This window comes from Schistocerca piceifrons, chromosome 6 (assembly GCF_021461385.2).
Source record: "Schistocerca piceifrons isolate TAMUIC-IGC-003096 chromosome 6, iqSchPice1.1, whole genome shotgun sequence".
In the NCBI taxonomy this organism is placed as follows: domain Eukaryota; kingdom Metazoa; phylum Arthropoda; class Insecta; order Orthoptera; family Acrididae; genus Schistocerca; species Schistocerca piceifrons.
This window is the reverse complement of record NC_060143.1, coordinates 83,577,031-83,592,983: the sequence shown is the minus strand read 5'-3', so window position 1 is coordinate 83,592,983 and position 15,953 is coordinate 83,577,031. Positions and strand designations below refer to the sequence as shown.

The 15,953-nt window shown below is 38.4% G+C and overlaps 1 protein-coding gene across 1 annotated transcript in view; it reads right to left on the bottom strand.

Annotated features, from left to right (window-relative positions):
• Positions 1-480: 480 nt before the first annotated feature.
• Positions 481-15,953, bottom strand: part of LOC124802712 (ATP-binding cassette subfamily G member 4-like) — a 338,917-nt gene continuing 323,444 nt past the window's right edge. Inside the window, exons 11-12 of the mRNA XM_047263675.1 lie at positions 8,780-8,986; positions 481-2,101 (exon numbers count right to left, since the gene is read on the bottom strand). Of these exons, the coding sequence (XP_047119631.1) occupies positions 1,916-2,101; positions 8,780-8,986 (393 nt within the window). The 3' untranslated portion in view covers positions 481-1,915. The remainder of the gene's footprint in view (positions 2,102-8,779; positions 8,987-15,953) is intronic.

Genomic DNA, 15,953 nt, shown 5'->3' with positions numbered 1-15,953 from the left:
TCATTAGACTGCACAACAAGAATACATTTTGACAGAAAGCAAGACATCTGAGGACAAAAGGCAGAGTAGCAGTTTTAAAACTGTTTCTCCTTCTACATCATTACTGTTGTTATTGTGAGGCCATTCTCCATGGCCACAACATACCATCAAGCCATGATGTCTAAGTATAAACGGCCCACAGCAAGTGGAGATGCTAAACTTGTTATCCCGTATTGCAGGTGTACAGCGCCCATATAACTCATATTACCTGCACATGATAATAGACAATTTCTCCCAAAAGATAATTATTAATAAAAATATTTATTAACTATACTGATCATATTTCATTGTCTAAAAGGACAGAGACTGTAACACATCATTTTCCCTAAAATGATGTGTTACGCCTCAGTTGTAACTTATACATTGTATGTACATCATTGGGTTTGTAAGGAAAACAGACACACATCTTTTCAAATATTTATTAAATATATTAAACCATCTTATGAGAAACAACATATATTTCTATGCAACTGTTCTGATATGATACAAAAATATCTTCAGTTTCTGTCACCAAAGTGACTGCACTATGAGGTAAATTTGCTTAGCAATGAGAGAGGCTACCATTATGTAGTACACTGTACACAAAAAGACTAATTGATTAGATGTTATATGAAGTAACAATTCTATGCAATTCAATAACTTACAGTTGAACTTTACGTGATAAGTACATAAATCACAGATTTAAAGGAATTTAAACCATGTCACACTGTGACACAACCTTACTATTAAGTAATAAAAATCACAGATATTTGGCCTGCTATCATTATCACTATTGGAGTATTAAGGTATTCACTGGAGCCAAGAAACCATGATATATTGCTATTGTACTATTGCTGACTAAAATCATGCAAGATATAACATGTTCCTGTAGCTGACTTCCAGTTTTCATAAAACTGATATTAAAAAAGAAAATTATTTCAAAGATTATCAGCTACTGCCAACTGAGATACAACTTTGCACTGCATTACATCACTTACTCCACTATTTTGTTTGACAAATGAACTGTAATTTCATTTGTACCTCAGATAAAAACAACAAGTTACTTTATTTTTAAACTGTAAATTTATAGAATGAGCTACCACACAAATAAATGAATACCACAAAAGCAAAGAAAACTATTTAGGTGCTCATAACAAAACTTTGTCAAATGTATCTGTTTTGGAATTTACTAAGCTTGATAGACTAGGAGATTAATATTAAGCAGATTGGATAACTCTATGGTACAGCACACAGTATATAGACTTCCATTCACAAAATGTAACACCATTAGAATGGCATTAGGAGCAAACTGGAACTGGAGTTATAAAATTTATCCAACACAATCAAAATCATTTCAACAATCATCATTTTCATATTTATGTGGAAAAGGATTATTTTCTACTTTGTTTCCAGAGCATTCACATTTAAACACTATGATACTGTCCTACAGTAGTGATAAATGAAACAGATTTTAGTCCACGTCTGTGAACTGATATATGATGAAACATTTATCATCTTGGATGATCTGTTTTGTCCTTTGTATCTGTTTGATGCATTAAGGACACAGCATTTATTGTTCTTAGTCCTTTACTGGCACCAAACACACTTGTGGTCTGTCACTAACTGCTGTTTACATGTGCACTGTGCATTTCACATGTCTTGTACAATTCCATTGGAGCAGGTGCTGTAGTGTTCTTATTTCTTGTTATATGTTTTTGAAATTGGATATTTCACAGATCTTCAGGTCACTTGTAAATATCTCCTCTTTATAATACTGACAAAGTGTAATGTTGTGAAACATGTACCATATTTGCCACAGTACAAATTTTAGTCACTGTTGTTGTGTTACCATACTGGACACTTGAAAACTTTTTTGCCCCAAATAAAAAAAAATGATTCACTTCCTCCTCAAAATCTTTGCAATATAACTGAGTAGCTTGTTTGAAAATTCTATGGTGAGCCTATACCGGAGAGCAAAGTAAGCTATAGTACGATAAAGGAATATGAATCCCACAAGAGCAACAACTTGAAGCAGTGTTGATGCTCCATCCATTCCAACATCTCGAAGTAACCGTTTTGGGTCCTGAAAACAAAACAATTCAAATTATCAATGCAAATGTAGTTATAATGGTGATATGAGTGACTGCCAAGTGAGATATTCTTGGCAAAATATATAAAATATTTCGTGAAAATTTTGTTAAATAGGTACTAGGTATGTAAATGGTTATTTTTGGTTATGGAATATGGGAATGTATGTCATGATACAATAAGTTGAAGCTGTAGAGTTTGTAGAAGTTGTAGGTTAATGATGAATGAAATGTTTTGATATTGACAGCTGACTTCTATATTGTAGATAAGGGCACAGAGCAACGCATACCAAATGGTACAGTAAATAATGGTGAAGACAACAACAACAACAACAATAATAATAATAATAATAGTAAAAGCAATAATAATAATTTCAGTATGGAGGTAATACATAACATGTGTTGTCTTTGGAATCAGTAGCAGAACATTAAAATACATTGTTTTTGAAATATTACAGTGTTAAAGATTAATAATAAATTAACTCTGTAAATAATATTCTGTGTAATAATTAGACTTAAAAAATTCAATCGGAATTGTTGCTCTTTGAAAAATATGTGATGCTTAATGTTTTATATTTTTGATGTGTCATATGTTATACATAAACTTTCTGTATTTAGTGCAATTGTACAGGATCAATTAAAAATCAGTTATTCAATCAGTGCGCATTTTCTGTTGCAGATCACCTTTTTTTTAATTTATTCATTGAATATCAGCATTAAAAGTTCAAGTACTATCTCTACGTTTGAGAAAGGTAAAGGTGATATGTTTTAGTACTGTTAGCTTGAATTTCATGTAAATGTCTAGTGAATATTGAATTTCATGTAAATGTCTAGTGAATATTATGTGAGAAAGTAAAATAAGCTGGTGAGCAAAAAGATACGTTGAAGAAATATATCGGCAACCATTCTTCATCTTTGAGCTTCAGTTTTTGTCACTCAGAGAAATACAGAAATGTAAATTAAATGCAGACTTGTCATAGTTATGAATTTGACATAACAAATGTTAGACATATAAAACAGTATTTAGGTAGTAAAACTGCTTAGGTGTTGACCAAGAATGCTGTAGTAGATTGACAATATAGAACACACTGTTTTAAGACATTATTCACTTCTCTACTAAAACAATTAAGTGACAATGTTCACTTTAGCGAAGCTTACAATGAGCCTAATGGTAATTCCAAAATTGGCATGATGAATTTATTTTCCTTTTTAATTGGACCTACAGAAAGAGTAATTATTAAGAATTATTTTTTTAATCATAAATTGTGTCATTTATATCAGAATAAGAAATGGAAAGTAAGGAAAATATGTATCAACTTCATATATGAAACTGATGCCTCAAAGAATATAAATTAAATCACTAATGCATAATATAAAAAACAAAACAAAAAATAATTGTTCAATATGACAGTATTTATGTAAAATGGAATGGGAACATTATAAAACAGAGTACATATGTAGCAATGATATTTAATATCTATTTTTTTTATTGCAGGTGATTAAGATAGTTCAGCAGAAAATGTGATGCTATGTGCTGATGTTACAGTGCAGTCACTTCCTGAAGGAAAGGAATTAGCAACTTTTTAGCATAACAGATTAAAAGATAACAGCAGGCTTAATTTAAAGTTATTTGTTCACTGTCCTGAAATACATCACACCAGCTAAGATGCAGCCCCACTGTGAATACTGTTCTTGAACACAGAATGAGTTGGTTTGCATTCGTAAGCAGCTGAAAGTCACCGCGACTACTGTTAAATGATAGGCAGCTGCTGTGAGTCATTATGTTAGAAGAGCTCCCAAGATTTGTGTACCTATGGTACTGATACTAAAGGTAACTAAAGTACTATCCACTCCTGTGGATCCTGTCTCTACTACAGAAAGTGCAGCATCTTTCTTTACTTGTCCACTTGACTGCTAGTGGCATTTCAGTGGTAGAGCTAGGCATCCTGTACAGGATGGACAGGGACCAGGGAGGATTAGATTAGATTAGATTAGTATTTGTTCCATAGATCATGAATACAACACTTTGTAATGATGTGGAATGTGTCAGACTCGAGTGTTGTACTAATCCTACCAAACAACAAGTTTCAGGTGCTGTCTTTCACTGAAACTGAAACTGAGCCAGTGGCACTCACTTAACCACTTTTGGGGAAACCTGTTTTGGCCAGTGTCAAGAGGAGGCAAATGCAAAAGAGTAGTGATCTGTTAATCATCAGCAGTCCAGACGTATGCTAAATGATGGTACCCTTTAGGGAAATGGCAGCATTGGACGTGAAAGGATACCAGGTGCACTCAGTGTGTATGCCTGGGGGCCTCCTTCAACATGCTGAAGAGCCATTGAGGGAACAGGGTGCAACCAACTGCAGATTGTGGCACACACTGGAACAAATGATGCCTGTCATCACAGCTCCAATATCATACCTAGGTCATTCCATCGATTGGCAGAAAAAGTAGGGAAGACCAGCCTTACACATGGAGTTTCAATGAAGCTCATAATTTGCAGCATTGTCTCTAGAACTGATTGTGGCCTCTTGGTTCTGAGTCGATTGGAAGGTCTGAAGCAGAGACTTTGAAGGTTTTGTGACAAGCTAAGGCTTAACTTCCTGGACTTGTGCAATAGGGTTGAGAACTATAGAGTCCCCCTTAATGGGTCAGGTGTGCACTACCCACCAAATGCTGCTACTCAGGTAGCTGATTGTGTGTGCATTGCACAAAGGACTTTTTAGATTAAGTGACTCAATTCAATCCAGATAGCAGCAGGAAATGCAGAAGACTCAGTGTAAGATCGAAATAAATGCCTCCTTCAGGTGAGAGTATTAAAATCCTAATGATTAACTGCAAAACCAGAGTTTGAAGCACTCCTAGAAAACAGTGAAGCTGACATGATACAAGGTACGTAAAGTCTCAAACCTGAGACTGATAGCAGTGAGATTTTTGGGGAAAATTTAAGTATATATCAAAAGGATATGCAAATGGGAATTGGAGGTGATGTATTTGTTACAGTAGACAAGAAACTCAAATCTACCAAGACAGAAATTGAAGCTGCATGTGAGACTGTTTGGGCAAGGCTTAGTATTGTGGTGGGCATAAAATGATAACTGGATCCTTCAACTGCCCACCAGACTCATCTCCTGATGTAACTGAAAACTTTAGAGAAAACCTCAGTTAACTCATACATAAGTTCCCCAATCATACCACAGTCATTGGTGGGGCCATTAATTATCCAACAGTTTCAATTGGGAAAATCACAGTTTTGTTAGTCTTGGGTGTGATAAGACATCCTGCAGAATATTACTGAATGCTTTCTCTGTAAACCACCTAGAACAGATAGTTCAGAACTCCACTCATGATGGAAATATGTTGGCTATAATGGCAAAAGCTAGATGTGACCTCTTTTAGGAAGTCCACACTGAAATCAGCATCAATGACGATGCCATGGTTGTTGCAAAAATGATGAACAGAGTACAAAGGACTACCTAAACAAGCAGGAACAAATGTTCAGTGAACTAGATAAAAAATCAGTTATGTCTTATCTCAATGAGTAACCTGAAACTTTCAGCACAGGACAACAGCATATAGAGGAACTACGGCTCAAGATTAAAAGGATAGTTGACCATGCACTGGATAGATATGTAGCTAGTAGAATAGTTCATAACGTGAGGGATCCCCATGGTATACAGTCACTATAAAGAAACTCCTAAAGAAACAGAGATTATTGCATAATAGGTGTAAAAAAAGCATAGGGTTATAGATAGAGAGATGCTTAGTGAAACACTTTTGGCTGTCAAGAGAGCAATGCAGGAAGCCTTCAATGACTACCGTAACAAATTACTGTCAAGTGATCTTTCACAATACCCAAAGAAATTCTGGTTGTATGCAAAGGCTGTTAGTGGCACCAAGGCTAGTGTCCAGCAAGCAAAAGCTGAAATGCTTAACTCCATTTTCAAACGTTCTTTTAAAGGAAAACCCAGAAGAATTGCCCAAAATTGGTCCTTGTACCATGGAAAAGATAAATGAAATAAGTATTAGTGTCAATGGTGTTGAAAAACACCTGAAATTGCTAAAACTGGACAAAGCTCCAAGGCCCAATTGAATCCCTTCCAGATTCTGTACAGAATTTGTGGCTGAGTTAGCCCCTCTTCTAACTATAATCTATTGTGGACCCCTCAAACAAAAGACCATCCCAATTCTTGGAATAAAGCTCAGGTCACACCCATCTACAAGAAGGGTAGTAGAAGTGATCCACAAAACTACTAACCAATATCCTTGACATCAAACATAATGAAGTTTCTCGAAAAGAATGACCTCCTCAATGGAGGATTCCAAAAACATTGATCATGTGTTATCAAAAATGCACTACTCCCTCATGACATATTGAAAGCCTTGGGTCAAGGCAGTCGGGTACACGCAGTAGTTCTAGATTTCCAAAAAGCATTTGACTCAGTACCACGCCTATGCTTATTGTCAAAAGTATGATCATATGGGGTAGCAAGTGAAATTTGTGACTGGACTGAGGACTTTTTGGTAGGGAGGACACAGCATGTTATCCTGGATGGAGAGTTGTCATCAGATGTAGAAGTAACTTTGGATGTGCCCAGGGAAGTGTATTGGGGCACATGCTGTTCATGTTGTATGTTAATGACTTGCAGATAATATTAATAGTAACCTCAGACTCTTTGCAGAAGATGCAATTATATATAATGAAGTACTGTCTGAAAGATGTGTCTAAATATTCAATCAGATCTTGATAAGATTTCAAAGTGGTGCAAAGATAGGAAACTTACTTTAAATGTTCAGAAATGTAAAATTATGTACTTCACAAAGCAAGAATATGTAGCATCCTATGACTATAATATCAGTGATCCACTGCTGGAATCAGCCAACTTGTACAAGTACCTGTGTGTAAAAATTTGTAGGGGTATGAAATGGAATGATCATGTAGGTTCAGTCATGGATAAAGTAGGTGGTGGACTTCTGTTTATTGGTAGAATACTGGGGAAGTGGAACCAGTCTACAAAGAAGATTGCTTACATATAACTCATGTGACCAGTTCTAAAATATTGCTCAAGCATGTGGGATGCATACCAAACAGGACCAACAGGGGATACTGAACATATACAGAGAAGGGCAGGATGAATGGTCACAGGTTTGCTTGACATGTGGGTGAGTGTCACAGAGATACTGAAGGAACTGAACTAGGAGACTCTTGAAGATAAACGTAAACTGTCCCAAGAAAGTCTACTAACAAAGTTTTGAGAACCAGCTTTAAATGATGATTCTAAGAATATACTGTAACCCCTTGCATATCAGTGATGGTGAGGATAAGATTAGAATAATTAATGCATGCACAGAGGCATTGAAACAATCATTCTTCCCAAACTCCATATGTGAATGGAAACGGAAGAAATCTTAATAACTGGTACATTGGAATGTACCCTCTACCATGCACTTCACAGTGAGTCGATGTAGAAGGGAAGAAGAAGTGTCTTTAGAATATAGTTTTGTATGAGATTTATATTCCGAATGAGACTATGGAGAATGCAAGTCTGTGGTATGTAATTTTGTTAGCCACATGTGTAATACATAAGGAATTATCACAGCAAATTAAAACTTGCACATTTAATTTTCTATTAGAAAAATGATTGAATTTATGTCAGTAGCTCTTAAATGGGTATTTCAGCCTATGACTTACTTTGTATACAAGAAGAGAGATGTGTGTAGTTATGCTAAACAGTTAAAGTAATGCTCAGAAGGGTGCCATATGAATCGGATGAGAAAAAATCTCAAAGGACATACTGTCCAAAACATTTGAGAGTGGAATTCACATATACACATCATGTAGGTATGTTTTAAGCATCCAAGGAATGCTAACAATAGCCTCATGCTACAATCATTCTTTGACAAAATTTGCTGTCAACAATCCATTCTAACTTGAATTTAGTAGTGATGAGTACAATTGAAATATTACACTGAAAAATTATTTTTACAGTTTCACCTGTGAAACAATTAAATCATCAAAGAACTTCATGCTGTTACTGATATACTGGAAAGATGAACAACTCTATTCAATGCCACAGGAATTTGAAGATGACAGAATGCACACACATCCGTAGGTGCAAATGCGCTCCCCCCTCCCCTTTCCCCAACCCACCACCACACACACAAGACAAACAATAAATTGGGCCCACGTAAAACAAAAGCACAACAAAAAATTCATCTGTCACATTTTAGGAAAACCACTGAAAATGTAAATTATTCCAGATGGTGAAAATTATTTGAGAAGGGACATGATACATAGATAAAAATAAAAACTCCATAGTGGACCAAATCACACACATAATAATCATGAACAAGGGAAGTCTCAGTTTTCTCATCCTTCTTCAGCTGCCACAATGTTTGCAATTGTTATTAAATGGAGAAAATGCTAATATGAAACAATGTTTAATGATACTGGTACCAGTAATATGTATTTAGGTACAATATGTACCACACTGTTATGAGGACAACAGATGTCCTGTAGAATTAGTTCACAACACTGCAAATATACCCTTAAAATAATATTATCAAAGTTATGTCTTAAGAGTTCAACAAATAACAGCCTGCTCTGAACTGACAAATGTATTTTGTGCTTATGCAACAGTATTTTTAAATAAAAGGCTTAACCACAACCCTACCTTATAAAGACAAAAAACATCATCACAGTACAGTGGGGCTCTTCCATGACTGTATAATGCTGATGTGAGCCCTACTAAACCATAGCGCAGATAACTGAAGCCACTGAGGACAGTCATGACAGGCTCCATTGCTGTTCCGTGGCCAAATCCATATGCTGACAATACCAACATTGGTGCAACTGTTGCAGGAGCCATTATTGAACCATTCTGCAATGAAATATATTTGAAACATCAGTTCTCATTCATCTGCCTTAACTAACTTGCTTAAAATTTTCAGCTGCGTCTGGTGTGAGGAAGTCTGGGAAACTTAAGTTATCATCTCTATATCTAAACCAGGAAAGAAGTACCAGTATCAAAAACCAACAGTTATCCCCTTACTGCACTTTCATTTTGTGTTGGAAATATGTTGGAGAGGTTAGTGAAACAGAGACTGGAATGGTTGCTGGAAATGCAGTATGGTTTTAAGGAAGGCAAGGGAATTGTAGGTAACTTAGTCATATTACACCTGTATATCACTCACATAACAAAGAAAACAATCAATTATTGATAAATTTATTTAATTGTATTTAAAAACAAAGATGATGTGACTTACCATACGAAAGCGCTGGCAGGTCGATAGAAACACAAACAGACACATACATACACACAAAATTCAAGCTTTCGCAACAAACTGTTGCCTCATCAGGAAAGAGGGAAGGAGAGGGAAAGACGAAAGGAAGTGGGTTTTATGGGAGAGGGTAAGGAGTCATTCCAATCCCGGGAGCGGAAAGACTTACCTTAGGGGGAAAAAAGGACGGGTATACACTCGCACACACACACATATCCATCCACACATGTATATGTGTGGATGGATGGATATGTGTGTGTGTGCGAGTGTATACCCGTCCTTTTTTTCCCCCTAAGGTAAGTCTTTCCACTCCCGGGATGGGAATGACTCCTTACCCTCTCCCTTAAAACCCACTTCCTTTCATCTTTCCCTCTCCTTCCCTCTTTCCTGATGAGGCAACAGTTTGTCGCGAAAGCTTGAATTTTGTGTGTATGTATGTGTCTGTTTGTGTTTCTATCGACCTGCCAGCGCTTTCGTATGGTAAGTCACATCATCTTTGTTTTTAAATATATTTTTCCCGCGTGGAATGTTTCCCCGTATTGTATTAATTTATTTAATTGGATAGATAAAAAAATCTACTCACCAAGTGGTGTCAGAACACACACATGATAGATTGTTGTGATTGACAAGCTTTTGGAGCCAGTGGCTCCTTCTTCAGGCAGAAGAGTTGAAGGGGAAGTCACCCAGAACTGTGGTTCGTGGGAGACTTACTGTACAGGATGAGAAGGGAAGGCTGATTGTTGGGGTCTGCATCAGATAACATTTGAAAACCTGACAGCTTAAAGCTGGAAGACAGGATATTATGCAAGACAGAGATTACTATTAAAACATCATGCATGAGTTAATAAGAGTGATAAGCTAAGTGCATTGTGTGTAATAGAGTTAGGAGGGGGCAGAGAAAAATAGACAGGAAAGAAAATGAAAGATGAAGAAAACTAAAATGGAGCGAAGCAAAGAGTAGTTACAGTGAAGAAAAGCTGAGATGGAAGAAAGTAATGTAAATTAAGGCAGGGTGGATGGCGAGAACCAAGGTCATGTTGTAGTGCTAGTTCCCACCTGCAGAGTTCTGAGAAACTGGTGTCCAGGGGAAGAATCCAGATGGCGTGTGTGGTGAAACAGGCATCGAGGTCATGAATGTCATGTTGTAGAGCATGCTCTGCAACAGGATATTGCTCGTAGGCAGTATATATCCTCTGCCTTTGCCCATTCACCCTAACTGATAATTTGGTGGTTGTCAAGCCAATGTAGAAGGCTGAATAGTGTTTACATAATAGCTGGTATATGACATGTGTCGTTTCATAGGTGGCTCTCCCTTTGATAGTATATGTTTTGCCAGTTACAGGACTATTATAGGTGGTGGTAGGAGGGTGCATAGGGAGAGTCTTGCAGAAGGGATGGTCACAGGGGTAGGAGCCATGGGGTAGGGAGATTGGTGCAGAAGGAGCATAAGGTCTGACAAGACTATTGCGGAGATTGGGAGGGCGACAGAAGGCTACTGTAGGTGTGGTGCGCAAAATTTCAGACAGAATGGATCTCATTTCAAGACATGATTTTAGGAAGTCATAACCCTGTCAAAGTAGCTGATTAACACATTCCAGACCAGGATGCTACTAAGTCACCGATGGTGTGCTCCGAAGCTGTTTTATGAGAAATCAACAGTACCCGGACTGGATGTGATGACCAGGGAAATCTGCTTTTTAACTAGGCTGCTGGGGTAATTACATGCAATGAAGGCTGATGTGAGAATGGTAGTATATTGCTGTAAAGAGTCTGCATCCGAACAAATACGTTTGCCTTGGATGAAAAGGTTGTATGGGAGGTAATGTTTGCCATGGAAAGGATGGCAACTGTCAAAATGTAAGTACTGTTGTTTGTTGGTAGGTTTAATGTGGCTGGAAGTGTGTAGCTGACCTTTGGTGAGGTCGAGATCAACATCAAGATAAGTGGCATGGGATTCGGAATAGGACTATGTGAAGTTTAATTGGGAGAAGGTATTCAGAGATTCCAGGAATTTTAGCAGGTCAGCCTCACCATGAGTCCTTATGGTAAAGATGTCATCAATGTATCTAAACCAAACCAGGTGCTGAAGACCCTTGCAAGCAACCCATGAAAAGGTTGGCAAAGGAAGGAGCCATCCTGGTGCCCATGGCCATACCCGTGATCTGTTTGTATGTCTGCCCCTAAAACATATTTGTTTGGATGCAGACTCTTTACAGCAATACACCATCCTTTCACTGTGCATAATTATCCAACCAGCCTAGTTAAAAAGCAGATTTCCTGGGCCATCACATCCAATACTGGTACTGCTGATCCCACCACAAAACAGCTCCAGAGCACACCATTGCTGACTCAATATTATCTTGGTCTGGAATGTGTTAATCAACTACTTAGACATGCTTCCTAAAATCATGCCCTGAAATGAGATCCAACCTGTCTGAAATTTTGCCCTCACCACCTGCAATAGCTCTCTGTCGCCTCCCCAATCTCTGCAATATTCTTGTCAGACCTTATGCTCCTTCTGCACCCATTTCCCTACCCCATGGCTCTTACCCCTGTGACTGTTCCCACTGCAAGACTCTCCCTGTGCACCCTCCTACCACAACCTATAATAGCCCTATAACTGGCAAAACATATACTATCAAAGGGAGAGCCACCTGCAAAATGACACACATCATATACCAGCTATTATGTAAACACTGTTCAGCCTTCTACATCAGCTTGACTACCACCAAATTATCAATTAGGATGGATGGGCATAGGTAGAGTATATATACTGGCAATGAGCAATATCCTGTTGCAGAGCATGCTCTGCTACATAACATTTGTGACCTCTGTGTCTGTTTCACCACACACACCACCTGGATCCTTCCCCCAGACACCAGTTTCTCAGAACTCTGCAGGTGGGAACTAGCACTACAACATGACCTTGGTTCTCGCCATCCACCCTGCCTTAATTTACATTACTTTCTTCCATCTCAGCTTTTCTTCACTGTAACTACTCTTTGCTTCACTCCATTTTAGTTTTCTACATGTGTCATTGTCTTTCCCATCTATTTTTCACTGCCCCCTCCCACCTCTGTTACATACAATGCACTTAGCTTCTCACTCTTATTAACTCATGCATGATGCTTTAGTTGTAATCTCTGTCTTGCATAATGTCCCGTCTTCCACCTTTAAGCTCTCCGGTTTTCAAATCTCATCTGATGCAGTCCCCAACAATCAGTCTTTCCTTCTCATCCTGTACGGTAAGTCTCCCCTGACCCACAGTTCTGGGTGACTTTACCCTTCTTCCTTCCCCTTCAACCCTTCTACCTGAAGAAGGAGCCAATGGCTCCAAAAGCTTGTCAATCACAACAGTCTTTTATGTGTGTGTTCTGCTGCCACTTGGTGAGTAGATTTTTTATCTATCCAATTAAATGGATATCACTTATGTACTCCAAAGGAACCACATTGTTGTGAATGCCTTTCTGTATACTAACAGAGCTTATGAGAACCTGTGGTTCACTCTGAGATGCATGGACATTTCTCTTGTTGAGAGGCCTTCCTGGCACAAAGTAACAATGTGGACCTGACTGAACCGCGGTATTGACCATCTAGGTGTAGTTGAACTACAGACAACACGAGCCACGTACCTCCTTCCTGGTGGATTGACTGGAACTGATTGGCTGTCTGATCCCCTCCATCTAATAGGCATTGCTCATGCATGGTTGTTTACATCTTTGGTTGGGTTTAGTCATTACAAGAAACTTTAAATTCATATCTCATACAAGTGAATATATTGGCAGAAAATCTTGAAGCATATTAAAGCTCTAAAATATTTGTGTAGGATATCTATATTTCAGTATAAATGCACAAGACTGTGTCTCAGAGTAATGAGGAACGTACTTTCAAAAATAATTTTAAAAGAGGCACTAGAGAAACCATTGAGCCTAAGAAGACAATGGCTATCTGATAAATATTTCCTTTCTGGATTGTCAATTACTCCAGAACAATGTTTACGGTCTTGACTCATATAACAGGAATTCAAGAGGGAATTCAAGATTTCTCTTTTACATTCAGTCATTTGGCAATACTGCAAATTAAGTAGCCAGATTATTTTCCAGTTTACACAGATTTAAAATGAAAGATGAAAAGTAATTTACAGTGACCTAATGATTCTTGTGAATTTTTTTAACTATCAGATTGACAAAATTGATATATGCAGTCAGAGTATGTAATAACAATTATCTACAAAAAGAATAGATGAATGATTACATTACTTCCTTGGCTGTTCAAGAAGAAGCAATCAAAAATGGTAACAAATGATAAACCGTTAGACATGTAGGTAAAATTTTTGAGATTATTGTCAGAGAGCTTAAACATCACACACATAAATTTGTGTTTCTTACTAATATGCACATCAAAAAAGCTTTGCGTCACCCCACTTCCCAGAACTGCTGAAGACAGACGTTGACTGTTGACGTTGATTGTTCAGAGATGTCACTAAACCCGCCCAAAGATGTAAACAACCATGCATGAGGAATGCCTATTAGACGATGGGGTGCAACAGCCAATCAGTTCCAGTCACTCCACTAGGAAGGAGGTACACGGCTCATGTTGTCTGTAGTTCAACCACGTCTAGATGGTCATACTGCGGTTCAATCATGTCTGCATTATTATTTTGTGCCAGGAAGGGCTCTCACCAAGAGAAGTGTCCAGGCATCTTGGAGTGAACCAAAGCGATGTTGTTCAGACATGGAGGCGATATAGAGAGACAGAAACTGTCAATGACATGCCTCGCTCAGGCCGCCCAAGGGCTACTACTGCAGTGGATGACTGCTACCTACGGATTATGGCTCAGAGGAACCCTGACAGCAATGCCACCATGTTGAATAATGCTTTTTGTGCAGCCATAGGATGTCATGTTATGACTCAAACTGTGTGCAATAGGCTGCATGATGCACAACTTCACTCCCGATGTCCTTGGCAAGGTAAATCTTTGCAACCATGACACCATGCAGTGCAGTACAGAAGGGCCCAGCAACATGCTCAATAGACTGCTCAGGACTGGCATCACATTCTCATCACCAATGAGTGTCACATATGCCTTCAACCAGATGATCGTCTGAGACGTGTTTGGAGGCAACCCGGTCAGGCTGAATGCCTTAGACACACTGTTCAGCGAGTGCAGCAAGATGGAGGTTCACTGTAGTTTTGGTGTGGCATTATGTGGGGCCAACGTACATTGCTGGTGGTCATGGAAGGTGCCTTAATGGCTGTACAATATGTGAATGCCATTCTCTGACCGATAGTGCAACCATATCGGCAGCATATTGGCGAGGCATTTGTCTTCATGGATGACAATTTGCGCCCCCATCATGCACGTCTTGTGAATGACTTCCTTCAGGACAACAACATCACTCAACTAGAGTGGCCAGCATGTTCTCCAGGCATGGACCCTATCGAACATGCCTGGGATAGATTGAAAAGGGCTGTTTTTTGATGATGTGACCCACCAACCACTCTGAGGGATCTACGCCAAATCGCCATTGAGGAGTGGGACAATCTGGACCAAGAGTGCCTTGATGAACTAGTGGATAGTATGCCATGACAAATACAGGCATGCATCAATGCAAGAGGATGTGCTACTGTGTATTAGAGGTACCAGTGTGTACAGCAATCTGGCCCACCACCTCTGAAGGTCTCGCTGCATGGTGGTACAACATGCATTGTGTGGTTTTCATGAGCAATAAAAAGAGTGTAAATGATGTTTATGTTGATCTCTATTCCAATTTTCTGTACAGGTTCTGGAGCTCTAAGAATTGAGGTGATGCAAACTTTTTTTGTTGTGTCTAATACCACACCGGAATGCTGTTCAACAGTAAAGGCAAAATGAAGTATTTTGAATAAAATGACTTTTATAGGGTTGATTGCAATTATTGTGGTCTATAGTTTGTAGGGGAATTACACAGCACTATGGTAACAAGGCTAGTAGAACATGTAAAAATCTGAAAGCGATGAAAAACTAACACTACATGCTCTGGCAGAATGTTAATCTATGAGGAACAATGTTATGTTCTTTATGCAAATAAATAGTTGAACTGATTAAAAATCTTAGAAATTAATTAGTGCAGTGTATCCCAATGTAGTTATAAATGAACAAACACAATTTCATTTGTTTCCTGTTTTAAATTAAATATGTGTCAGTATACTCTAAAGACAAATGTTTTCGTGTTCCTTCACCTAGACTATCTTAATTCAGTTACAAACAATGGAAAATCCAGGATGGAATGTAACAATATTGTGAAAAGGAAAGCTGCCACTCACCATATAGCAGAGGTGCTGAGTCGCAAATTGGCACAACAAAAAGACTGTCACAAATATAGTTTTCAGCTAGTAAGGCCTTCATCAAAGTTAGACAACATACACACGCATACACCCAAATGCAACTCACACACACATGACTGCAGTATCAGGCATCTGAGGCCACAGGCGCCTGAGACTGCAGTCGTGTGTGAGTTGCATTTGCATGAGTGTGTATGTGTGTGTTTGTTGTCTAATTTTGGCGATGGTCTTACTGGCCAAAAG